This window comes from Geotrypetes seraphini, chromosome 8 (genome assembly GCF_902459505.1).
Source record: "Geotrypetes seraphini chromosome 8, aGeoSer1.1, whole genome shotgun sequence".
Taxonomy (NCBI): Eukaryota; Metazoa; Chordata; class Amphibia; order Gymnophiona; family Dermophiidae; genus Geotrypetes; species Geotrypetes seraphini.
The window spans coordinates 91,590,171-91,615,815 of record NC_047091.1 but is presented as its reverse complement, the minus strand read 5'-3'; the positions used below and the strand labels follow the sequence as shown (position 1 = coordinate 91,615,815).

Sequence of the window (25,645 nt, the reverse complement as noted above, 5' to 3'; positions counted from 1 at the left end):
CGCGGGAAACCATCTTCATGTCATTCTTTAAGGAGAGAGGGAAGATTCAGAATATGATGGCCACAACCACTGACCCTCAAGCTTTGCTTTGAAGAATGCTGGTGTAGAAGGACCAAGGTTGAAATAGACACTAAAAAATGACATGGGATTATTTCCCGTGGTTATCCGTGGGGACGGGAACGGTGATGAATTTTGTCACCGTGTCATTCTCTAGCAGGAAACTAAGCCAGCAAGCCTGGAAAAATAACAAAAGCATTGCTGAAGGAAAGGATAGTGAACTTCTTAGAATCAAATGGATTACAAGATCCAAGGCAGCATGGCTTTACTAAAGGTAAATTGTGCCAAAAGAATCCGATTGAATTCTTTGGCTGGGCAATCAGAAAACTGGATGAAGGTAGTGTGCTAGATGTAATTTACTTAGATTTCAGCAAAGCCTTTGATGCAGTTCCTCATAGGAGGCTCATCCAAAGTGGGTTGGCAGACGCCAGAGGGTGGTGGTTAATGGAAATCACTCGGAAGGAAGGAAATGTGAGTAGTGGAGTGCCTCAAGGATCGGGGCTGGGGCCGATTTTGTTCAATATGTTTGTGAGTGACTGCTGAAAGTTTAGAAGGTAAGGCTTTCCTCTTTGCAGATGATAGTAAGATTTGTAACAGAGTGGGAACTCCAGACGAAGTGGATAACATGAGAAAGGATCTGAAAAGGTTATAAGAATGGTCTAATGTCTAGCAACTAAAATTCAATGCGAAGAAATGCAGAATGGGAAGTAGAAATCCAAGGAACCATATGTACTGGAAGGAGAGAAGCTGATATGCACAAATGGGGGAGGGACCTTAGAGTGATAGTTTGTGAGGATCTGAAAGCAAAGAAACAGTGCGACAAGGCGGTGACTGAAGCCAAAAGGATACTAGGCTGTATAGAGGAATAACCATCAGACAAAAGGAGGTGTTGATGCCCCTTATATGGGTTGTTGGTGAGGCCCCAACTGGAGCATTATGTTCAACTCTGGAGACCATATATGGCAAAGGATATAAGAAGATTTGAAGTGATCCAGAGAAAGGTGAAGAAAATGTAAGGGGTTTGAGCCAAAAGACATACAAGGAGAGACTGGAAGATCTGAATATGTATAACAACTCTAGAGGAGAGATATGATACAGATGTTTAAATTCTTAAAATCTTTTCCAGAGAAGGGAATATGGTAAAACTAGAGCGCATAAAGAGATTATGTTCTTATCTTGATAATATATATACTGTATATTTTTTAAGCCATATCTTGATAATATCTTTTCCAGAAGATTGGTGTCATTCTGGACAAGCTGGTTATATCCCCATGGCCGCAAGCCATATGAAGAAGAAATCCACTCTGAATTTTTTTCGGTGACCCTCCTACTTCATCGGGAGCTCTGCTGCCACCTGCAGTTAGTGCCCAAGCCTGCAAGAGCTCCATCAAAACTATGTGAAGGGAAAAAGGGAAACTACCCAAACAACTAAACTGTTCTGCTCAAACATAACACTGGAATAAATAATGAACAACTAACAGCCAACAGAAGCATCAAAGGAGCTCACGTAGTACCCCTGTAGATGCTAAAAACATATTATACAGCATTCCTCAGGGCCCAAAAGGCTGACTGGCATCCAAGATACATACTAGAGAGCAGAATAAACAAAATGAGACAGTAGGCAGGTACAGGAAGGACAGGGCAGGGGTCCAGAATAACACATTTATCTACTGGAAAGATATCATCAAGATAAGAACATAGTCTCTTTTTCCAGTGCAATAGGTATGTCATTCTGGACAAGCGGGATATACAAAAACAGTCCCAGAAATCTAGGGTGGGCTGACAGCGCTGGCCCATAACCCTGAAGCACCAAAAGCAGAGTCCTTCCTTGCTGCAACGTCCACCCTGCAAAACTTTAAAATGTGTGTAGAGTGGACCAAGTTGCACCTCTGCCAATCTCCACTGGAAAGACTGCCCTAGCCTCTGCCCACAACGAAGCTACACTTCTGGTCAAATGTGCCTTAACAGAAACAAGGGGATTGTTTCCTACAGATATATGTAAGCTGATGAAATGGCCCTATGGATCCATTTGGAAATCATGGCCTTGGAAGCGGGTGCTCCTCAGTCGAATGAGTCAGCACAAATGGATGGTCCGAGAGTCTAAATTGTTAGTGACTTCTAGATAGCGAAGAAGCACTCTTCTCACATCCAACTTCTTCAAAATGCTGTCCTGTTACTTAGAATCTGTGGAGTGGAATACAGGTAAGCAGACCTCCCGATTAACATGAAATGCCGAAACCACTTTGCAGAAAAAGAACACAAAGACTCTCTACAAGAAAGAACCTGGAGCTCTGAGACTCGTCTCACTGAAGTCACTGCTAACAGAAAAAATTTTAGCTTCAAGTCCAAAAGGGATGCCTTTACCAGAGGCTCGAACGGAGGTTTGGTGAGACCTTGTAGAATCATATTAAGGTCCCATGGAGGGAGCGGTTGTTTGATTGGTGGTCTGATACGGAAAGCACCCTTCAGAAATCTGGTGATGTCTGGATGAGTAGCCAGTGTAGGTTTGCTGTTCCAAGCTCTGAAACAAGAAAGCGCTGCTACTTGGACCCGATGGGAAGCTACCGTGAGGCCATTATCAAGGCTGGCTTTCAAAAAAGCCAACACCACTGAAACCAGAGCTGAAAACAGCTCCACCCATTTCTGGGTACACCAGTGTTAGAAAGTCATCCATGTTATAGGGTAAGCAGAGACGGTGGTCAATTTCTTAGACCTGAAAAGTGTACCAATGACCACTTCTTAATATCCTTTGCGCTCTAGCGCTTCGCATTCAATAGCCATGTTGTAAGAGCAAAAAAGATCCAAATCCCCCATGCATACTGGACCCTGAAAAGAGGTCTGCGAGCATCGGCAACCATAGAATGTGGCCTAATTGAAGATGCATCAGATTTGCATATCACAGCTTGCGAGGCCAATCTGGAGCCACCAGAATGACCTTTCCCTAATGAGTTATAATCCGTTGAAGGATGTGGCCTATCATCAGCCAAGGAGGAAAAATGTACAATAGGATGAACTGAGGCCACAGCTGAACCAGAGTGTCTAGACCAGGGGTGGGCAACTCTGGTCCTTGAGGGCCGGAATCCAGTCGGGTTTTCAGGATTTCCCCAATGAATATGCATGAGATCTATTTGCATGCACTGCTTTCAATGCATATTCATTGGGGAAATCCTGAAAACCAGACTGGATTCCGGCCCTTGAGGACTGGAGTTGCCCACCCCTGGTCTAGACCCTTGCTTCTGGGCTCAAATTTTTGACTGAAGAACCTGTCTGCTTTCACCATCGCCATGAGGTCAAATCGAGGACTACTCCAGCGCTGAACAGTGGCCTGAAATGCTGTAATTGAAAGCATCCACTCGCCTGGATCAGCAAATGACTCCATACCCTCGAGAGGGGTAATTTGAAACCAAACATGAACACAGCACACATGTGCATTAGGAGTAGTGATGGATCAAAAACTTACCTACCATGATCAAATCAGCTCAGTTATTAAAAATTGTTTCTTTAAACTACGGATGATAAGGTCTCTCAAAAGTTCTTCAACCAGCTGCTCTAAACGTCCTAATTCATTCCCTTGTCATCTCAAAACTACTTGTAACTGCACCTTCTTTACTTCTTCCCGAGCTTGATTAAGCTGGCTGCTCCCACATCTCCAGTCCATGCAGTGTGACACATGGTGCAAGGATGCTCCTGAAGCACAGAATTTGCACAATTCTGGCATGAATTTGGGGTAGAAGAGCCCCAAGGTCTCCATCCCAACTAGTTTTGAGGCAAAAATTGAGTTTTAGAAGTGCAGGAAACTTATTTTAGAATTTTTAGGCATGAAAATCATGCCGGTGGCCATTTTGAATTTTTAGAGCTTTGAGATATATATATATATATATATATATATATATATATTTTTTTTTTTTTTTTAAATTTATCTCCTAAATTTGCCAATTTTTGACTTTAGTAAGTCACTTATTTTAGAATTTTTAGGCATGAAAATCATGACGGTGGCCATCTTGAATTTTTTATAGCTCTAAAAATCCAAGATGGCCACCGTCATGATTTTCATGCCTAAAAATGCTAAAATAAGTGACTTACTAAAGTCAAAAATTGGAAAATTTAGGATCCCTCAAAAACCTGATCCCCCCCATTCACCTCAGAGGCTGTAACAGCCATACTCACTGTGAACTGTGCTGGCGATATGCTGCAGCCTGCCTCAGATCTTTACAGTAGCTGGAAAGAAGAAGAATCACTGCTTCATGCTGAACACACCTCTTCAATGCTGATCTTCGGGCTGCTAGCCAAACACGATGTCTGACCGCACCCCACCCTCACAGACCGACTGATGACTTACTAGAAGAGGGGGAGGTGAAAAATGCAGCCAGCACCCTAAAAGACACCCCTGAGCCTCCTAAGGATACCAAACAGTGGGGACAGTCTCGAGCTCCAAAAAACTTGTGGAGGCTGAATAACAGATACCACCAGGGATCGGCCCGTCAGCTGCGGACATCAGTCTGCTTCCTCTCAATGCAGGCAATGCTGACACTAAAGGTCCGAGTACTTAAAAACACTGAATAAAAATTGAACACCCCAAATAAAAAAGGAAGCGCGGCTTAGGTGCAGAAGGGAAGAACTGCAGGTGACAGTAGAGCTCTCAGTGAAGTAAGAGAGTCACAAAAAAAAAAAAAAAAATCCAGAGTGGATTCCTTCTGCATATGACTTGCGGCCATGGGGAGATAACCTGCTTGTCCAGAATGACATACCTGTTTCCTGGAAATTGAGATTATGGGGCAGTAGACTTAAGAATAATGTTAAGAAATTATTTTTCATTGAGAGGGTGGTGGATGCCTGGATGGTGAGCAAAACTGCAATGGAATTCAAAAAAGCATGGGACAAACACAGAAGAACTCTAATCAGATATTGAAGGGTATAAATTTAAGAACTAGGGCTGGAACTCAGCTTTGACGGGAACTACAATAAATTTGGGATGGTTTATAAAGGCTGGAGTAAGCTTGGATGGCAGCTCCAGTAGTTGGGACCTAATGACAGTGCTAGGCAGACTTCTACAGCAGAAATATCAAAGAAAAAAAAAAAAATAGACTGTTGGGCAGACTGAATGGATCACATGGGCCTTTATCTGCTTGTCATTTACTATGTTTATGTTAGTGGCTATAAGCTATTTTGAACTATAATATTTATTAATCTCCAAATACTGTAAGTTAAAGATCAGCAACAACAAATTACATAATTATCTATAAAATAATTTGGGAGAGGAAAGTTAGCAAGACAAATCATCTCACCCTGCTAAAATGGCTCCTACATCAGCAATAAACCACTCTGGAGAGTTAAACCCCAGGATCACAACTCCATGGTAACGCTCCAGTCCCAGCTAGGGGGGAGGGGGAGGGTGGGAAGAAAAAAGAAAATATTTGTATTGCTTCAAGCATGTACAAAATGATTACATTAACACACTGTTTTGTAACTTGATTATGCCACATATTTCTAGACTCTCTCATGCATAAAAATGTATTTCATTTGTATCCCTATATTATACACTTCTTCCTCGGTATTCGCGGGGGATAGGGGCAGAGCCGGACCTTGAATGGAGAAAAACCACAAGTAACTTCTTGTCTGGCTCTGACCCACCCCCGTCTCCCTCCCACCTTCCCCCCGGCATCCCAGCCTTACCTGGTGGTCTAGCAGGCTTTCGGGGCAGGAGCAATCTTCCTACACTCGTGCCCCGTGCATATCACCAATAGGAAATGACTGCCGTGAGTTCCCGTAGTCTCTCGAGACTACGACGGGAGCTCACGGCAACCATTTCCTATTGGTGATCTACACGAGGCAGGAGCGTAGGAAGATCACTCCTGCCCCAAAAGCCTGCTAGACCACCAGGTAAGGCCAGGATACTGGGAGGAAGGCTGGAGGAAGGTGGGGGATGTCCGAAACTATGGTGTTCCCCCCCTCCAAAAAAAAAATCACGAATATGTGAAACCGCGAGTGTCAAAACTGCGAATGGGGAGGGGGAAGTGTAGAATAGTTTTTGTTCAGGTGCTGGAAGCACATTTTAAAACATGGTATCAGAATGATTGTGATTATCTGACATCTTTATTGTGATTATCGGCTAAAGGAGAGACAAAAAGCAAAGATGTGAATAAAAATTGCTGCACAGAGGAAATCACTTGCCTAATAGAAAACTGTATTCAGAAATTGTTATACTCTGTCCCAAATTAACAAGAACGGTTTTACAATGGAAAAAAGCCAAGATTGAGTCTTTATTTTAAATACAGTCTGTAAGTACCACATAGGATGCTTCATAAGCATTTATGTTAGGCAAGCAGGAGCAAAAATCACACAGTTGAGTAGTTAAGAGTGACAAAAGGCATACTAAGCCTGCCTGATCACCTTGCTTTTGTTTTATTTTTAAAGCTGATGGCTGGCCAGATTAGCCCTGAATAGTCAAAGCTGGGCCATGTCTAGGCCCTGTCACTGAATATCAAGGCTGAATTTGGTGGTGATGGTTGCCAAAGCCTATGTGGGTTATAGCCAATATGGGCTTGCATAACTAGTTTGTAACTTCTACAAATCTCAATCCCCCCCAGCACCTCCCCCTCCAAAAAAGCCCCATTCCTCACTTAGAATAAGTCCTCCCTACCCCAACCCTAAGGTCTAAATAGGCCCCCTTGGGCCTCCCTGTATCCCTTGTGGTTCTAGAGGGGGGTAAAAGTGAAGCCCCCTCACTTCTACCCCTTACGGCTGTCTGAAAATGGCTGTTATAGCCTCTCACAGCTCTTGTGTAGTAATGCTGCAGCCTACTAGAGGTAGCTCTGACATTCTTGTGGCCCTCTGTGTATAAAGGTTGCCTTCCTCTAATCTAATTCATACATGTTCCGATTGTCCAATAGGGGGCATATAAAAAAGCACAGTTACCCACTATTTCAATGCCCTCTCTTTTGATGCGTTTTCTTCTACTGTTTTCTTTTGTTGCGATTTATGTGAATTATAAATCCACCTGAATACAACAATTTTAACCTTGGGCTGTAAGCTTTACTTAAAATCTTCGACAGAATTTCTCATTTTGGTAACTGAAGGGCTCCTGGTAATAGCATTCAATACCTAATCTATTAACTTTAAAGGGAAATAAAACACTACTATGCTGACTCCTGAATTCTTTTTTATTCCATAATAAAATTGTAAAATAAGAAAATCACCAGATTACCAAATATTTCAGTTTGGCTTGTATGAAAAAAGTAAATTATAGCATCAAAAGTTACCTTTAGAAATCCTTTTGCTGCTTTTTGGCATTCTGCATAGTATTGCTTGTAGGTTAGCTTAATCCACTGATCACCCTGTTTGGATGCCAATGCAACATAATCACCATATTTTTGGACAGTTTCCAGAAACAACTGGTGAATAGTAATTGGAGGCAATTTGGCCATTCCAGATTCTTCCATTCTCAGCATTACTTCCCCATCGCATTGTGACGTCCATAAATTCAATGTAGAGTTTGTTGATCTTGGTGAAACTTCCTCAGAAGACACTGAAGAGCAACAAGCATAAGCACCAACAGCAAATAAGAATTCTTGGTCCATCAAGTGGTGTAATTATATACTATTATATATAGCCTTCAGAGCAAAAGACAGCCATGTCCATACCGATTATCAATTCAGACACAGCATGTTTTTTACCAAACTATACCTCACTAATATCTTCCACTGTATCAAAAAGGACCTAGCCCACTTTTGTTCTCAGGAGCTCACAGAAATAAGTAGTAATAGCTACATATCCCTCCAATAAAAACTGCATACATGGAGAGCCTTTCAATGTATTTGCTGTTGCATTGTGAGGTCCAAGAAAAAGCATGTAATTAACATGTAATACATATGAGTAGATGACAAAACAAGAGGGGTTTCATGGCAGGCTAGATGAAGTGCATTGCTTGATTTCTAGTAACAGAAGATTAGGATCTTACCTTAATCTTCTTTCAAGAAAAGCACACAAGTCCTGAACCTATGGGTAGTGCGTCTTCACCCGCGATGAATGCAGAAGGCATCTACATTTTCAACTCCACCTCTATGCATCACCAGGCACTGACCCCTCTCCTCAGTTTGTACTAAAGCAATGACAACCCCCTGAAAGAGGAGAAACAAGGAGGAGCATGGGGATCTCCCTGATCATGTACTTTTGATCTGCTCTGCAAAGACAACTCATTAAAAAAATGCAACATAGCTTCAACAAAGTGAAACAAAAACAGCCACCTGAGTGCAACCAGCACTAAAGCACAGTTACCGTATTTTCACGCATATAACGCACACGTTATACACGATTTTACAAACCGTGCATAACCTTGCGCGTTGTACAAATTTTTTTTACATAGTTACCTCCCCCCCCCCCCCCGACGTCCGATTCACCCCCCAGCAGGACCGCTCGCACCCCCACCCTGGAGGACCGCTCGCACCCCGAAAGCCTCCCGACCCCCCCCCATCATGTAGACGCTCCTACTGGTGTCCTGCTGCTTCCTCTTGGCGGTCCCGGCCCTTCTATGAGCCCTGCGCTGCTTCCTCTTCCGCCGGTCCCGCCCTTTCTCTGACGTCAAGAGAAAGGGCGGGACCGCTGGAAGAGGAAGCAGCAGGACACCGGTAGGAGCGTCTACATGATGGGGGGGGGGGGTCGAGAGGCTGTCTGGGTGCGAGCGGTCCTTCAGGGTGGGGGTGCAGGTGTGAGTGCGCACGAGCGGTCCTTCGGGGTACGGGTGCGTGCGAGCGGTCCTGCGGGGGGGTGAATCGGACGTCAGGGGGGGGCATCAGGCTTTCAGGGTGGGGACAGGACTTCAAGGGGGAGAGGAGAGTCGGGGCGGGCGAAAAGAGAGTCGGGGGGGCGACAGGAGAGTCGAGGCAGCATGCGCGGTATACAAAATTTTTTTAACATATATTTTGGTTTCCCGCGCGCTATACCCGTGTGCGCGTTTTACACGGGTGCGCGTTATCTACGTGAAAATACGGTACTTACCATAACGGGTGTTATCCAGGGACAGCAAGCAGATATTCTCACATTTGGGTGACGTCATCCACAGAGCCCCAGTACGGACAGCTGCTAAAGTGTTCTTGCACTTTTCTAAAAACTTTAGAAAGTTTAAAAAATTTTGTTAATACTGCTTGGCTGAAGTGTCCATCCTATTTGGAATAGGATTCCAGACAATAATGAGAAGTGAAGGTATCAACTGAGGACCAAGTAGCAGCTTTGCATATTTCATCAATAGGAGAGGATAAAAAACTACTGAAGCTGCCACAGCTTGAACTTTGTGGGCTATAACATGACCCTCCAGTTGCGGCCCAGCCTGAGCATAGCAAAACGAGATGCAAGCAGCCAACCAGTTGGAAATTGTCCTCTTGAAAACAGGGTTCCCCAACTTGTTAGGATCAAAAGAGCCAAAAAGTTGTGGAGAAGATCCATGCAATTTAGTGCGTTGCAAATAGTAGGCCAATGCTCATTTGCAGTCCAGACTATGAAGAGCTGTTTTTCCAGGATGAGAATGTAAGAACAAATCGATTGATTGAGATGAAATTCAGTGACAACTTTGGGTAAGAACTTCGGATAGGTGTGGAGAACCATCTTATGATGAAATACTGTAAATGGTGGATCCACCACCAATGTTTGAAGTTCACTGAGTCTGCAAGCAGACGTGAGAGAAATGAGAAAAACTACTTTCCAAGTGAGATATTTAAGATCAGCCGAAGACATTGATTCAAATGGAGGCTTCCATCTGTTTAGCAAGTACACTTCCCCCCTCCGAATCCGCAGTTTCAGCATCCACAGATTCGGTTATTCGCAATTTTAAAACAAAAAAAAAACCCAAAACATTTTAATTTTTCGGGCTATTTTAAGCCCTGTAAGCCTCCCCCCCCCCCCCCTTAAGCCTTACCTGGTGGTCTAGCAGGTTTTCGGGGCAGGAGCGATCTTTCCACGCTCCTGCCCCGTGAAGATCACTCATAAGAAATGGCTGCCTTGAGCTCCCATCATAGTCTCGAGAGACTATGGTCTCTTTGCAGATGAACAAGTGTTTTGGATTCTCTAAGGTGACTGGACCATACAAAAGCAGCAACTGATAGAGAGGAAGTCTAAGACTCTGGTCTCTCTGCAGATGAACAAGTGCTCTAGATCAGTGGTTCCCAACCCTGTCCTGGAGGACCACCAGGCCAATCGGGTTTTTAGGCTAGCCCTAATGAATATGCATGAAAGAGATTTGCATATAATGGAAGTGACAGGCATGCAAATCTGCTCCATGCATATTCACTAGGGCTAGCCTGAAAACCAGATTGGCCTGGTGGTCCTCCAAGACAAGATTGGGAACCACTGCTCTAGATTCTCTAAGGTGATTGGACCATGCAAGAGCAGCAACGGATGGAGAAAAAGTCTAAGACTCTGGTCTCTTTGTAGATGAACTAGAAGCGGCCCATCTGGAACCATGAGGTTCACCAGTTTGATGCGTCGCTATTCTCCGAATGACTAAGGAGCCAAGGAGGGAACACATACAATAGATCCTTGGTGGGCCAAGGTTGTACTAGAGCAGGGGTATCCAACCTTGGCCTTTATCAGGTTGGGTTTTCAGGATTTCCCAAATAGATCTCATGCAAATTCATTGAGGAAATCCTGAGAACCAGAATTGATTGTGGCCCTCGAGGACCAACAATGGACAACCCTGTGCTAAAGCATCAATGCCAGTGCTTTCCCACTCGCATCTTTGACTGAACTATCATGCAGTCTTGTCATTCGGGCTGATGCTATCAGATCAAACAACTGACTCCCCCAATGCTGAACAATGCTGTCGAACACTACCAGGCACAAGGACTACTCTCCTGGATCCGGCATCTATCGACTGAGAAAAAATTGGCCTGAACATTGTTTACTCCTGCTACATGAGCTGCTGATGGCTCTTTGCCCTGCAAAATAATAGCTGGGCCTCCAGTTTTAAAGACGCACTCTTGGTGCCTTCTTGCTTGTTGATATAAGGTGCAGCTGTGGCACTGTCTGAGAAGACTGACTGCTTTCCCTTCCAGCGTCTCCTGGAAGGCACATAACACCATTCAAATGGCTCTCAGCTCCAATCTATTGATGGGCCATTTTCTCTGCAAAGGCTCCTAGTGGCCTTGGATGGATGACCTTTGCAATGACCCACCCAACCGTAAAGGCTAGCATCTGTAGTCAGAAGCACCCATAAAGAACAGTTACTTACCGTAACAGGTGTTATCCAGGGACAGCAGGCAGCTATTCTCATATATGGGCGACGTCATCGACGGAGCCCCAATGAGGAAGCCTCACAAGCAGACTTGTTTGAATCAGCCGCAACGCGCAAGCGTGAGTACCTTCCCGCCCAGCACAGGGTACTTCTCCTCAGTTCAGACAGCTAACAGAGAAGCCAACCAGGGGAGGTGGGCAGTGCTCCCTCTAAGCGGGCGGGTGTTGTGAGCAAACTTTTTTCACTGTGAGCTAAAAATATCGGGCGCCAGCAAGTTATGAGCCAACTCGCCCGATTCTCCTCTCGCCGCCCTGCCATCTGCCGTACGCCTCTTCCGATCGCCCCCCTCCCTGCTCGCACCCCCACCCCGACGTCCGATTCCTCCCCCAGCCTCCCCTTACCTTTGCGACGCGTTACATGGACTGCCAGCTCGCCTGCCTGCAAGCACGTGTGTGCGCTGTGACGAGAAACTTGTGCGCTGCGATGTAATATTTTGTGCGCCAGCGCACGCCAGCGCAGCTTAGCGGGAACACTGGAGGTGGGTGAGTTGTGAGAATAGCTGCCTGCTGTCCCTGGATAACACCTGTTACGGTAAGTAACTGTGCTTTATCCCAGGACAAGCAGGCAGCCTATTCTCACATATGGGTGACCTCCAAGCTAACCAGAATGGGATGGTGGGAGTGTTGGCAATTTAGGAGAATAAATTTTGTAATACTGTTTGGCCAAAATGGCCATCCCGTCTTCAGAAAACATCCAGACAATAGTGAGAAGTGAAAGTATGAACTGAGGACCAAGTAGCAGCCTTGCAAATTTCCTCAATAGGTGTAGATCTGAGCAAAGCTACTGAAGCTGCCATTGCTCTGACTTTGTGGGCTATGACTCAACTCTAGTTGTAATCCAGCCTGGGCATAGCAGAAGGAGATACAAGCAGCCATCAAGTTGGAGATGGTACACTTAGAGATAGTTTGTCCCAACTTATTTGGATCGAAGGAGACAAGGAGGAGCAGTTCTGTGTGGTTTGGTGCGTTCAAAATAGAAGGCCAAAGCACGTTTACAGTCAAGAGTATGAAGAGCTGATTGTCCAGGATGAGAATGAGGCTTTGAAAAGAACACTGGAAGAACAATGGATTGATTGAGATGAAATTCCGAAATCACTTTAGGATGAGTACGAAGAACCACCTTGTCATGATGGAACACAGTGAAAGGTGGATCAGCAACTAAAGCTTGCAGCTCACTGACTCTTCAAGCAGAAGTGAGGGCAATGAGAAACACCACTTTCCAAGTGAGATACTTCAGATGAGCCGTAGACATTGGTTTAAAAGGAAGCTTCAATTGAGTAAGAACAACATTGAGGTCCCAAACCACTGGAGGTGGTTTGAGAGGAGGTTTGACATTGAAAAGTCCTTTCATGAATCTGGAAACCACCGGATGAGTAGAAAGGGGTTTTCCTACAATAGGCTGATGGAAAGCAGCAATTGCACTGAGATGGACTCAGATCGATGTAGACTTGAGGCCAGAGGTGGATAAGTACAAAAGGTAGTCTAAAACAGAAGATAAGGAGGAATGTTGAGGCTCCTTATTGTGAGAAAAATACCACGTAGAAAATCTAGTCCATTTTTGGTGATAGCATTGTCTAGTGGTAGGCTTCCTAGAAGCCTCTAAAATGTCTCTTACAGGTTGAGAAAACTGAAGAGGAGTTATGTTGAGAGGTACCAAGCTATCAGGTGTAGAGACTGCAGGTTAGGATGAAGCAGAGATCCCTGACTCTGTGTAAGCAGAGATGGAAAAATTGGTAGAAGGTATGGCTCCCTGCTGCTGAGTTGAAGGAGAAGGGAGTACCAAGGTTGTCTCGGCCACCGAGGAGCTATAAGAATCATGGTGGCATGGTTGTTCCTTAACTTGACAAGAGTCTTGAGAATGAGAGGGAATGGAGGGAATGCGTACAGGAAGAGATTCGTCCATTCCAGAAGAAAAGCATCTACCTCGAGGCGATGAGGAGAATAGATCCTGGAGCAGAACTGAGGCAGTTTGTGGTTGTGGGGAGCTGCAAAGAGATCTATCTGAGGTGTTCCCCACTGTGAAAAAATGTGATGAAGAGGCGAGGAATGGAGTGTCCATTCGTGAGGTTGCAGAAGACGACTCAAGTTGTCCGCCAAACAATTCTTCGCCCCTTGTTTGTAGACAGCTTTGAGGAAGGCATTGTGGCGGATTGCCCAATCCCAAACCTTCAGAGCTTCTTGACAAAGGGAGGAAGATCCCGTCCCTCCCTGTTTGTTGAAATAATACATGGCGACTTGGTTGTCCATCCGAATGAGGACTACCTGATCTTGAAGATGATGTTGAAAAGCTTTGAGAGCCTTGAAAAATCGCTCTGAGTTCCAACAGATTGATGTGACACTGACGATCCATACGGAGACCATTGAGATGAGTGCCCCAAGCATAGGTTCGAGGACTCTGTTGTGAGGACCTTCTGATGAGGTGGCGTTTGAAACAGCAAGCCTCTGGAGAGGTGGAAGAGAACATCCACCAGAGAAGAGACTCTCAATGAAGAAGTGACTGCAATGTGTCGAGAAAGTGGGTCGCAAAACTTCGTCCACTGAGATGCCAGAGTCCACTGAGGAATTCTGAGATGAAGTCTGGCAAAAGGAGTCACGTGTACTGTGGAGGCCATGTGACCCAGGAGTACCATCATGTGTCTCACTGATATGGAGGAGCGGGAAGATAATGTATGACAGAGTTAAAGGAGGGCTTTCAGACGTTGTTGCGGGAGGAATGCTCTGAGCTGGATAGTATCCAGAACAGCTCCAATGAATTGTAGATTCTGAGAGGGTTGAAGTTGGGATTTGGGAAAGTTGATTTTGAATCCCAAACTCTGTAGGAACCACGTAGTCCGTTTGAGTCGCTACAATAACCCCTTGTGATGTTGAATCTTTGATGATCCAGTCGTCCAGGTAGGGAAATACCTGAAGACTATGGTTTCCGAGAGCTGCGGCTACCACTACTAGGCACTTGGTGAACACTCTGGGAGATGAAGCCAGGCCAAAGGGCAGCACTCTGCATTGATAATGCAGATTCCTCACCCGAAATCTGAGATATTGATGCGAGGCCGGATGAATGAGAATACGAGTATAAGCCTCCTTGAGATCCAGAGAGCATGACCAGTTGTTCGTGTCTAGGAGGTGATAAAGGGATGCCAGGGATAACATGCAAAATTTTTCTTTGACTATAATTTTGTTGAAATCCAGAATGGGCTGCAGATCGCCCGTCTTCTTCAGAACAAGGAAGTAATGGGTATTAAACCCCCTGTTCTGCTGTTTCAAAGGAACTGGTTCGATGTCATGGAGACGAAGCAGAGCTAGAGCTTCCTGAAGAAGAAGGGCGGTCTGGGATGGACTGGAAGGATACTCTCTTGGAGGAAGCTCTGGTGGAACCTGAGTGAAATGAAGAGAGAGTATCCTTCTCTGATGATTGACAGCATTCAGAGGTTGGATGTGATTGTCTCCCATCGGTGATAAAAATGATAGAGACGACCTCCAATAGGGGGAAGATAGTTCAGAGAAGAGAACGGTGGAGGTTATGCTCTGTTTTAAACAGTCAAAAAGGCTGCGTAGCCTTAGGTGCAGCAGAAGGTTGAGATTTCTGTTGCTTCTGATTCTGCTGTTTCTTGGGAGGAGGGCGAGTGTAAGGAGCAAAACGCCTCTGGTAAATAGGAGGAGGGCATGTAGGCTTGGCAGGAGCCGACTTTGGCTTAGGTCCGACAATAGAATCAAAGGATTTTCATGCTCAGATAATTTATTGGTGGCTGCCTCAATAGATTCATTGAAGAGGTCATTGTCTACATAAGGAATATTAGCCAAGCGGTCCTGAAGATTAGGATCCATTTCAATGGTACGAAGCCAGGCAAGGCAGCGCTTTGCTACAGAACAAGCAGTTGCCCTGGCAGACAACTCAAAGGCATCGTAAGAAGAATGAAGTAGATGTAATCTGAGTTGCGATAGAGAAGCTATGACTTCTTGAAATTCAAAGTGCTTTTGAGTATCTAAATAACTGAGAAATTTAGGCAAAAGAGCAATGAGAAACTCAAAATAAGTGATAAAATAGAAATTGTAATTAAGGACTTTAGAGGACATCATGGCATTTTGATAGATGCGACGTCCGAATTTGTCCATAGTTTTCCCTTCCCTTCCTGGAGGAACAGTAGCATAAACCTTGGAAGGATGGGACCTTTTCAAAGATGACTCCACAAGTAGGGATTGGTGAGATAACTGTGAATTCTCAAATCCTTTGCAATGGAGAGTTTTATATCTGTAGTCTAATTTGCCTGGAACATCTGGAATTGCATAAGGAGTCTCCAGGCATCTGGTAAAAATCTGAGACAAAAGCTTGTGAAGAGGAAGCTTAAGTGACTCTGCCGGAGGTTGAGGAAGATGCATGACTTCGAGATACTCCTTAGAGTATTTGGAATCAGCATCCAATTGAAGGTCCAAGTCAATAGCCATCTGACGAAGAAATGAAGAGAAAGATAGCTGATCTGCTCCAGAACTCCAGGTCGTCGAGGCAGCCTGGGTTAAAGATGAAGCTTTGTCAGGAAAAAAAAGACATCAAAAGAATAGAGAGACTTGAATGAAGCAAGTGAAACCACTGAGTCCTCGAGGTGTGGAAGTGGAGACTTCGATCGAGGAGTCGATGGTCTAGTAGAACTAGAAGGTGTAGATCAAGGCTTAGTTGAAGATTCTCTTTGGAAGAAGAGCCATGCCTGGATGTATGCCTCGAGGAAGGCCTCGATTTTCAGTGAGAATGGTGCTTGGAAGCAGGTCTTGAAGATCGAGGAGACTTCGCCCCGGAGATGGAAGCAGTCACCAAGGAATGGATAGAGCTGGAAGCTGTAGATCAAAGCTCCAGAGGCTTGGTGGAAGAACCTTGATGCACTCTAAGACTCTGCTCCTTGTATAGAGTGTGAGGATTCTCGTCGAGGCACTCACAAAGAATCTGCTCCTTGCTTTACGTGCTTGGATGCCAGACCAAACACTCGCAGAGACTCTGCTCCCTGCAAAGAGTGAGTAAGTTCAGACTGGGGCAAAGGAAGCGGCTCGACCTCGTGGGAGTCTGCTGAATGCCCAGGCTGGATAAGAGGAAGCAATTTGGGTCCCATGTTAGTAAGGAACTGAATAAACTGCTTCTCTAACATGGTCTGGAAAGAAGCTGGCAAGGATGGATCTGCATCTGAAACTGGACCACCTGCTTTGGCTGGAGGTTCCACAGAGGCAGTAGAAATGTGCTTCGACTTGGAAGTCTTAGGCACCTTAAGCACCACCGCTGGAACTTTCTGCTGAGCTATCTGACCTGAGCATACAGGGGAAGATACAGCAGACATTGAGGAAAGAGCCACTGCAAACGAAGAAGGTCTAATGAGGCTCAAGGTCGAAGCAGCGGAGGCAGGAGGACCCTCGGTCGAAGGTGAGACCGAGGTCGGCTTCGGGGTCAAGGAAGTGCTTCTCCACTGAAAGTAGACGACGTTTAAGTGCTCAAGGTTGAAGAATAGCTCAGCGCTCGCACAACTTCGGCTAATGATCTGGCCCAAGGCACTTGAGGCACCTACTGTGTAGGTTCGTGAGAGAAATTGCATGTTGACACTGGCTACACTTCTTGAAGCCTGTTGCTGGCCGGAACATAGGAGGAAAAACAGCCGCCGCAAAGTCGAAGCCCCTGGGCTGCGGCCGAGCAGCCTTCCCCGGCAGCCGAATGGAAGAAATAATTTTTTTTTTTTTTTAAACTAAAATAAAAGAAATACAGTGATTCATGAAGAAAAAGAACACAAACCGCGGTGAGAAAAGGCACGACGTAAGTAAGTTAAACGCAGAGAGTCAAAGAGGGGCTTCTCGGCTCCGTGAAAAACTGAAAACTGAGGAGACGCGCCCTGTGCTGGGCGGGAAGGCACTCGTGCATGCGTGGTGTGGCTGACTCGAAACTTCTAGTTTCTACAAGCAAGTCTGCTTGCGAGGCTTCCGCATCGGGGCTCCGTCGATGACGTCACCCATATGTGAGAATAGGCTGCCTGCTTGTCCTGGGATAATGCTATGAATAGAGGCAATCCTTTGGACAGTACCTCCAGCCTTAGCTACCATTGCAAACTCTGCGGGGCCTGTCCACTCCAAAGGCATCTGAAGGAAGTCCATCTGCAGCGACCAGCGGGACAAAAGTGCACGCTGGAGAGGCTGGAGATGAGCTTTCGCCCATGGTACCACTTCTATTGTTGCTACCTTAGACCCCAATAACTGTAGATAATAGAGAATATCTGCCTACTATTTCCGGATAGCACTGTTACGGTAAGTAACTGTGCTTTAAAATTTTTGCCAGAAAACAAAGGTGGTTTGTTTTGTTTTTTTAACAGTTGGTTGAGTGCGCCAGTTATTTGAAACTGGTTAACTGGGATTCTACTGTATATGCAAGCCTGTTGATATTAAAAGCATCCAGGGCAGATTAAAATTACACCAAACACATGGCCTTGCACTTAATATCTAGGGATAATTAAGCAAACTAGAGCCACTGCTGCCGGCTGAATATCAATCAGACTGTATTCAGCAGTGCTATGTATGAGAGGCTCAGCACTCAAATCTTTTACAAAATACTGTCCTAGCTTTACATACTGTACATGGGCTTAACCGTATGTTTTCCTATCTATATGCATTATTATACAAATTATCCTCTCTCAAAAATGTATACAAGTAGTAGAATGCAAAATTAAGACACAAACTTTATAATGAAAGGTTTTCAGGTTATGAATGTTGTTATCTTTACTTACCATCCAATTGAATCATTTGTGGTTGAGGATTGCTTTCATATATTGAACTGGTTTGCATGGCTTTTGTTTCTCCAGATGTCTTGATGCAGTTTGCCTCCACTAAACTACAAGAAAATAAATTGGTGTTTCTGCCTGTTAACTGAGAACAGTTTAGTACATGAATGTTTAACAAAATCTAGAACATTAAAGGAGGATTTAAAAAAAAAAAAAAAAAAATTAGGCACCAATTTCACAAATTAAATACCAATTAACACAAGTAAAAACATAGTATAAGTATAAGTAGCAATTAGAGAATGACACAGGGACAAATTTTTCCCCATCCCCGCGGGAACTCATTTTCCCGTCCTGTGCCCGCCCCTTTCCTGCAAGCTCCATTCTCATCTGCACAAGCCTGAAACACTTTAAATCATAAGTGTTCAAGACTTGTGCGGTTAAGGCAGAGTTTACAAGAATGGGGCAGGGGCAGTGACAAAACTCATGGTGACAGGATGGGGAAATTGAGTTCCTATGGGGATGGGTAAGTTTGTCCCCGTACCTAAACTAAACTAAACCTTAGGTTTGTATACCGCGCCATCTCCACAAGCGTAGAGCTCGGCACGGTTTACAGGGTTAGGCTGAAAAGAAGCTACAATGAAGGGTTATAGGAAAGGAGCTAGGAAGATAAAGAGGGACAGGGAACCAAAAAGCGGGAAGTGTTAGATTTTTGAAAAGAGCCAAGTTTTCAGATGTTTGCGGAAGGATTGGAGGGAACTTGAAACTCTGAGCGGGGATGTGAGGTTATTCCAGAGTTCTGTGGTTCTAAAGGGGAGGGATGTTCCTAGTTTTCCTACGTGGGATATACCTTTTGTAGAGGGGAATGATAGTTTCAGTTTTTGGGAGGATCTAGTGGAATTAGGGTTAGAGGAATTCCAGAAGAGTGGGATAACGGGAGGGAGGATGCCATGTAGGGTCTTGAAGGCTAAACAAGCACATTTAAAGAGGACTCTGGAGTGAAGTTAGGACAGGAGTGGGGAGACATGGTCGAACTTGCCTTTTGCGAAAATAAGCTTGGCCGCGGCGTTCTGGATTAGCTGAAGTCTATGGAGTTTTTTTTTAGTTAGGCTTAAATAGATGGAGTTGCAATAATCCAGTCTAGAGAGGATGGTGGATTGAACAAGGACGATGAAGTGAGAATGATGAAAGTACGATCTCACTTTCCTCAGCATATGAAGACTAAAGAAGCATTTTTTTACCAAGAAGTTGAGGTGGTCATTGAAGGAGAGCGAGGAGTCGATGCCAAGGACTTTGCTTGAAAACTCAAGCTGAAGAGTTGAGCCGGAATATAATGGGATGGAGGTGGGTAAATGATCTAATATTGGGCCGAGTCAAAGTAATTTTGTTTTGGACTCATTCAATTTCATTTATACAGAATATGCCAGGAATGGAGGTTCATTATACATGCGGATATGTTCTCAGCGAGATTAGTGAGGTTCGAGTCAGTCTCGAGGAGGATGAGGATATCGTCGGCATAGGTGTAGAGAGTTTCCAGGAGGGATAGGTGAAGAAGTTTCAGAGAGGACATGTAAATATTGAAAAGGATAGGAGAGAGGGGTGAGCCTTGCGGGACTCCACATATCGGCTTCCAGGGAGGGGATGAGGTACCGTTTATGTTAACGGTGTAGGAGCATAAACGTAGGAATTTCGAGAACCAGTCTAGGACTGTGGAACTTATGCCTATTTCAGAGAGTTGGAAGATTAAGATATCATGATGGACGATGTCAAAAGCTGCGGAGAGATCGAATTGTAGAAGTACAGCGAATTTGTTGCGAGAATGAAGTTGTTGTACCTTAGAGATTAGTGAGGCTAATAGGGATTCAGTGCTGAAGTTGGGTCTGAAGCCGAATTGGTAGGGTAGGAGAATAGAGAATCTTTCTAGGTAGGATGAGAGTTGAGTGGATATGATGGATTCTAACATCTTGGTTAGGAGAGGGATGTTTGCTATTGGACGGTAATTGGAGGGAATAGAGGGATCAAGGTCGGTCTTTTTCAGTAGAGGGGTTAATGCAATATGTCCCATTTCGGAGGAGAAAAGGCCCGATGTTAGAGCAGTGTTTATAAGTTTGGTGAGGGAAGCGATGGCCTGTGTAGAGATATTCTCGAATAGGTAGGAGGGGAAAGGGTCCAAGGTACACTTGCAAGATTTTAGTTTGAGGCAGAGTTTCGAGACTTGCAATTCATTCTCTACAGCAAGAAGCCGAGAAGAGAACTGTTGGGCCGCCAGACAACCGAGGGATAAAAGGGGCTCTCAGGGAAGACAAAGCCATAGCAGAGAGATTAAATTAATTATTTGCTTCAGTCTTCACCGAGGAATATGTGAGGAATTACTGATGCCAGAAATGGTATTCAATTCTGATTATCATAGAAAATCATAAAATCTTTAACATTGGTTGATATAATAGGTTAATTTAACAAACTGAACAGTAGCAAATTGCCTGGGCTGGATGGTATACATAATGTGACCATTTGTTTTTTTCATCAATAACGGGGCATCTATTAATTTTCAGTCCCACCCCCATCCCACCCCCAATTTCTTCCATTCATTTTTCATGTACACACAATATCTTATTAATTCATAATGGTAAACCATAAAAAAGCACACTGTACACAGAGAAAATGTTAATTATCATTTATATTCGGGAGGGTTTTCAAAGATGTCAAAGCAGATGACTTTAAAACATGCAATGTCACCTCAGTAACTATAGAAAAATAGACAAATATAGTGCAAAATATAGACAGCAGATATAAATTCTCAAAACTGACACATTTTGATCACTAAATTAAAAATAATAATAATTATTTATTTATGTCGCCATACCGGGGAGGTTCTAAGCGGCTCACAGCATGAGAAAAACAATACATACATATTCAGTAAAAATCGCGATAAAATACAATAAAAGGCAGTACAAACATTTCAATAAAATTGATCAAGATGAAAATGCAAACCATGCAGGTAAGAAACATAACAGAATGCAAACATGGTTAAAATAAAAGAAAAGGTAAAACCATTACGATGTCAGCCTATTAAATAATTGAGTCTTTAGTAATTTCCTAGAATCTAAATAAGAAGAATCTTCTAACATCATTTTTCCGAGCCATGTATTCATTTTAGCGGCCTGAAAAGAGAAAGTTTTCTCCAGAAACCTCTTTTAGCGGCAAGTTTTTATAGAATACGCCAACCGGGAGCTATTACTGCAGTCGTCATCTACTACCCAGATAGCAGAAGGGGAAGACCATAAAGAATATCAGGAGGAGAAAAATTCAAGAATGGTGTGTGTTCTGCCCTTTCACATGGGATCGAATTACATAGTCAACAGTATGAAGAAATATTGGCACATTTTGAAAACTGTCCCCAAAGTGTTTGAGGAGTTTCCCATAATTACTTATCATCGTGGAAAAAACATAGGCGAATGTCTTGCACGCCATAGGTATTTTATGGAAGGGAGTGGAGTACAAACGATATCAGGGCACCTAAGGTGTCAAAAATGTCAGTGGTGCAAGTGCACGATAGAAGGCCTGGAATGGCAGCCTCCGTTTAGGGAAATTAATATTGTAGCCAATACAACTACTACATGTAAAACCCATAATGTTGTATACATTATAATATGCCCTTGTGATTTAATATATGTGGGCAGAACAAGCCGTCAGATGAACATCAGATTGAACGAGCACAAGTCCAGAATAATTAAAAAAGTGATGGAAGCCCCCTTAGTTGAACATTGGGAAACCCATGGACATCACAGTACAGACATAAGATGGCGTATTATAGCACACATTAAAGAAGGGTGGGAGGGTGGAAACTACAAACAAAGGTTAAACTGGTTAGAACAGAAATGGATCTATAGGTTAAACACGGTGGTGCCGGGAGGTTTAAACCAGGAAGTGGAATGGAACACTTTGCTGTAATGCATGCTCCGGATTCGCTATTGGAAGGAGTGATGTCATAGAGTAGGGGAGGTACTTATATTGAGAAAAAAGATGCCGCAGCCATCTTTGTTAGATCAGAAAATTTATGACATCGGGATGGTCTGTTAAAACTGAAAAAGGGTGAGCATGTGGTTTATAATTATTTACTATATGGTTCCCTTAAAATTAAGTAAAGATATGCTTGTAAGAAATATGGGATGGGAAATACAATGTCTTCTTTCATTCTTACAGGGGATATAATCTTGAAAAAGCCTCACGGCGAAACATGTCGATGTGACAAGCCCCTACCCGATCCTATTAAGGAAACAACATATATTGAAGATAAGTCAATTTTTATTGCAAAAAAATTTTTATTGCAAATATTTATGAGAGCACTATGCACTTTATAAAAGAAAAGGAATTAAAATAAAGAAAAACAGATAAAATTTATCAAAAGTATTAAAAATTTTTAAAATATTCTTAAAAATAAAAATATTCTTTGAATGGGCGAATGAAGAAGCCACAGCCATAGCCACCAAGATCATTTTGTATCGCCGAGAAAAACGAGCGAACAATAATGGCATGTCTGAAGCCCTAAATAGCCAATTATACAGTAGTTGATGAGATAGTAGAGACATTAGTCCTTTGATATTGAATATAGTAATATCGTCTGCATAAATATAGAATTTTAAGCTTTGCAACAAATTTCCCAACAAGATAAATATTAAACAAGGTAGGGGAAGGGAGAGAACCCTGCAGTACCCCACAGGCGTTTACCCAATGAAATGATAAAATATCGTCCTTGCACACCCAATACAATCTTTTACCCAGGAAACCGCGAAGCCAGTTCAAAACATTTCCTGAAATTCCAATGGATTCTAGACAGTCCAAAAGTATAATGTGATCAACCAAATCAAATGCACTGCTCAAATCAACCTGGAGAACAACAGCACTTGTACCCTGGCTAAATAACGAATGTAGGTAATCTAAGAAAGAGGCCATAACAGTTTCAGTGCTGAAACCTGACCAAAAACCAGATTGTTTGTCTTGCAAAATATTAAACTTATTCAAATGTGTAACCAATTCAAAATTGACCAACCCCTCCAATAACTTAGTGGCCAAGGGAATATTAGCTATACAATGCTAACAGATTCTTTAGTTTTTTTTCTAATCGGTGTAATCACAATTTGACCAAGTTTCTCTGGGAACATCCCTGTAAATAATAAACAATTGATCCAAAGCAGCAAGTTGGCCTTAAAATTGACCGGAGCAACTTTCATAACATTAGGCGGACAACTATCAAGTCTACAGTAAGCTTTTACATACCTATTGTAGATATTAAAAGTTTGCCAATCTATTTCTGTAAATTTATTCCAACACAAGTCCACTCTAGAATCATCAAAATCCCGAAGGATTGGAAAACACCAATGCTGATAAGGAGATGTAGTTAAGATAGGCCATAATTTTTGAATTGAAATAATCATTTTTCCTACCTTTGTTGTCTGGTGATTTCATGAACTTCCTTCTGACTGTGCATCCAATATTTCTTTCTTTCTCTCTTTCGCATCCAACATTTCTTTCACAATCCAGCCCCATCCCCTTTAGGTCCAGGTCTCTCTCTTTTCCCTCTGTTACCCTCCCCAGATCCAGTGTCAGTTCTACTTTGTACCTTTGTTCCAGGTCTCCCTCCTCTGTTATGATCTTGTATCTCTCTGTTCTTCCTCAAGGTCTCTCACCCTCTGTCTGCATCTCCCATAGTCCTGCATCTGCCTCCTGTCTTTCCCCTTTGGTCCAGGCCTTTCTCTCTCTAGTCTTTCTTCTGCTTACAACCTCACCCCCCTTTTCTCCTTCCTCCCTCCTTCCTATGTCCCCCTCACTGCCTTCCAGCCTTTATCCCACCCCCTCTCCCGAATCCAGTCAGCCAGCCTCCCTACCGCACCAAAGCCGGCCTGCCTGCCTCCCTCTCTCCAGCGCTGAAGCCTGGCCTACCGGTGAGTCTTCTGCTTACAACCCTCTTCCCCCAGTTCGCCGCCGCTGCTGCTTCCCACCTGTCGCCACTGCAACTGAAGGAAAGGAAGGTCCAGGCGCCGGCCCACAATCTTCATGTGCATGTACCATTTAAGAATCAAATACGCAGGCGCAAACAGCTTAGCGCTTGTTAGTATTATTTACCAGCCCCAAGATTGGCTATTGTTTTGGCCAATCAGGAACTTCCTTAGGCTCAGCCCCAAGGAAGTCCCTGATTGGCTCAGGTGCCTCAGGCCCCTCCCAAGGGAGGAGCCTGAGGCACCTGAGCCAATCAGTGCCTTAGGCTCCTCCTCATGCATCACATGATGCACTGGGGTGGGGACCAAGGCCCATATTCGCACTGCATCGGGAAGAAGAGCAGGAGCAGGAGGACTTTGCAGTTCTTCCTGCTCCCAAAGACTGCGCTGGAGGCCTAAGGAGCAGGAGGGACTGAGCACCCCTCCTGCTCCCAACTTTTAGGTAAGAGGAGGGGTGTTGAGCATATTTGGACGGAGGCGTGCCTGGCCAGTCAGTTGCTGCCATTTTGGCGCGCGTGCGGGAAGGGGTGTTCAGCACAGGAGTACTTTGTCAGATAGGAGGAGACTTTTTCTTTTATAAGCCTGATATTTTACAGCTCATTAAAAAAAATGGAAAAAAAAAAGCCGGCAGAAGTCCTGACAGCAGTGACAGGAGGCTGCTTCTCCTGTCACTACTGTCAGGGCTCTCCCCGACTCAATCGCTCAATCAGCGATTTGTGCAGTCGGTTGGGGGTGTGATTCCAATCGCCCTCATTTACATGAGGATGTGTCATGAATCGATCAGCCAGCAATCTCATGGATCGGATCGCTGACGGATCGGATCTATGAGGTTAGTGAATCTAGCCCTTCGTTCTTTAATTTACATCTTTCATTTTTTAATTAGAGATCCTCTATTTTTATCACATGTTTTTTGGAATTCCATCAGTTTTCCTCTCCACCACTTCCCTCAGGAGGTCATTCCAAGCATCTACCACCCTCTCCGTGAAGAAGAATTTCCTAACATTGCTCTCAGGCCCTCAGTATGTTTATCATAATCACAAAAGTAAAATAAAAAACAGAGGCTGTTGTAGGGGAAAACACCCTCCAGGGTTTCAAGACTTAGCTGGACAAGTTCCTGCTAAACTGGGACGTACACAGCTGAGGCTGGACTCATTTTAGAGCACTGGTCTTTGACCCGGGGACCTCAGCGTGAGCGAACTGCTGGGCACGATGGACTTCTGGTCTGACCCAGCAGCAGCAATTTTTATGTTCTTATATGTCTCTTTAGCTATAAATAACAATATTATTGATTAAGACTTACCGTATTTATCGCTCCATAAGATGCACTTTTTCCACCCCCAAAAAGTGGGTGGAAATAAGGGTGCGTCTTATGGAGCGATTACACAACCCCCACCCCGTTACCTTTTTTTTCATTCCGTCACCTTCCCTCGTTAGACGCAGCTACCTGCCTGATCCTTGCAAGCAGTGACGGCTGTATGACTCAGAAATCATGAGAAATCAAATTATTATTACAATAAAGAAATCTCGCAAAACATATGCCATAGGTGGAAAATATATGTGATTAAACATTTAAAGATA

At 44.0% G+C, this 25,645-nt stretch overlaps 1 protein-coding gene across 3 annotated transcripts in view; it reads right to left on the bottom strand.

Annotated features, from left to right (window-relative positions):
- The window catches only part of ACSBG2 (acyl-CoA synthetase bubblegum family member 2), a 201,334-nt gene that overhangs the window by 153,782 nt on the left and 21,907 nt on the right, over nucleotides 1–25,645 (bottom strand). For 2 of the 3 annotated variants that reach the window (XM_033956696.1, XM_033956699.1), the window contains exons 2-4: nucleotides 18,081–18,184; nucleotides 7,317–7,582; nucleotides 5,343–5,431 (exon numbers count right to left, since the gene is read on the bottom strand). In XM_033956696.1, the coding sequence (XP_033812587.1) occupies nucleotides 5,343–5,431; nucleotides 7,317–7,582; nucleotides 18,081–18,138 (413 nt within the window). In that variant the 5' untranslated portion in view covers nucleotides 18,139–18,184. Of the gene's footprint in view, nucleotides 1–5,342; nucleotides 5,432–7,316; nucleotides 7,583–8,014; nucleotides 8,175–18,080; nucleotides 18,185–25,645 lie in introns of all 3 variants that reach the window. The other variant, XM_033956698.1, reaches the window with a different exon arrangement.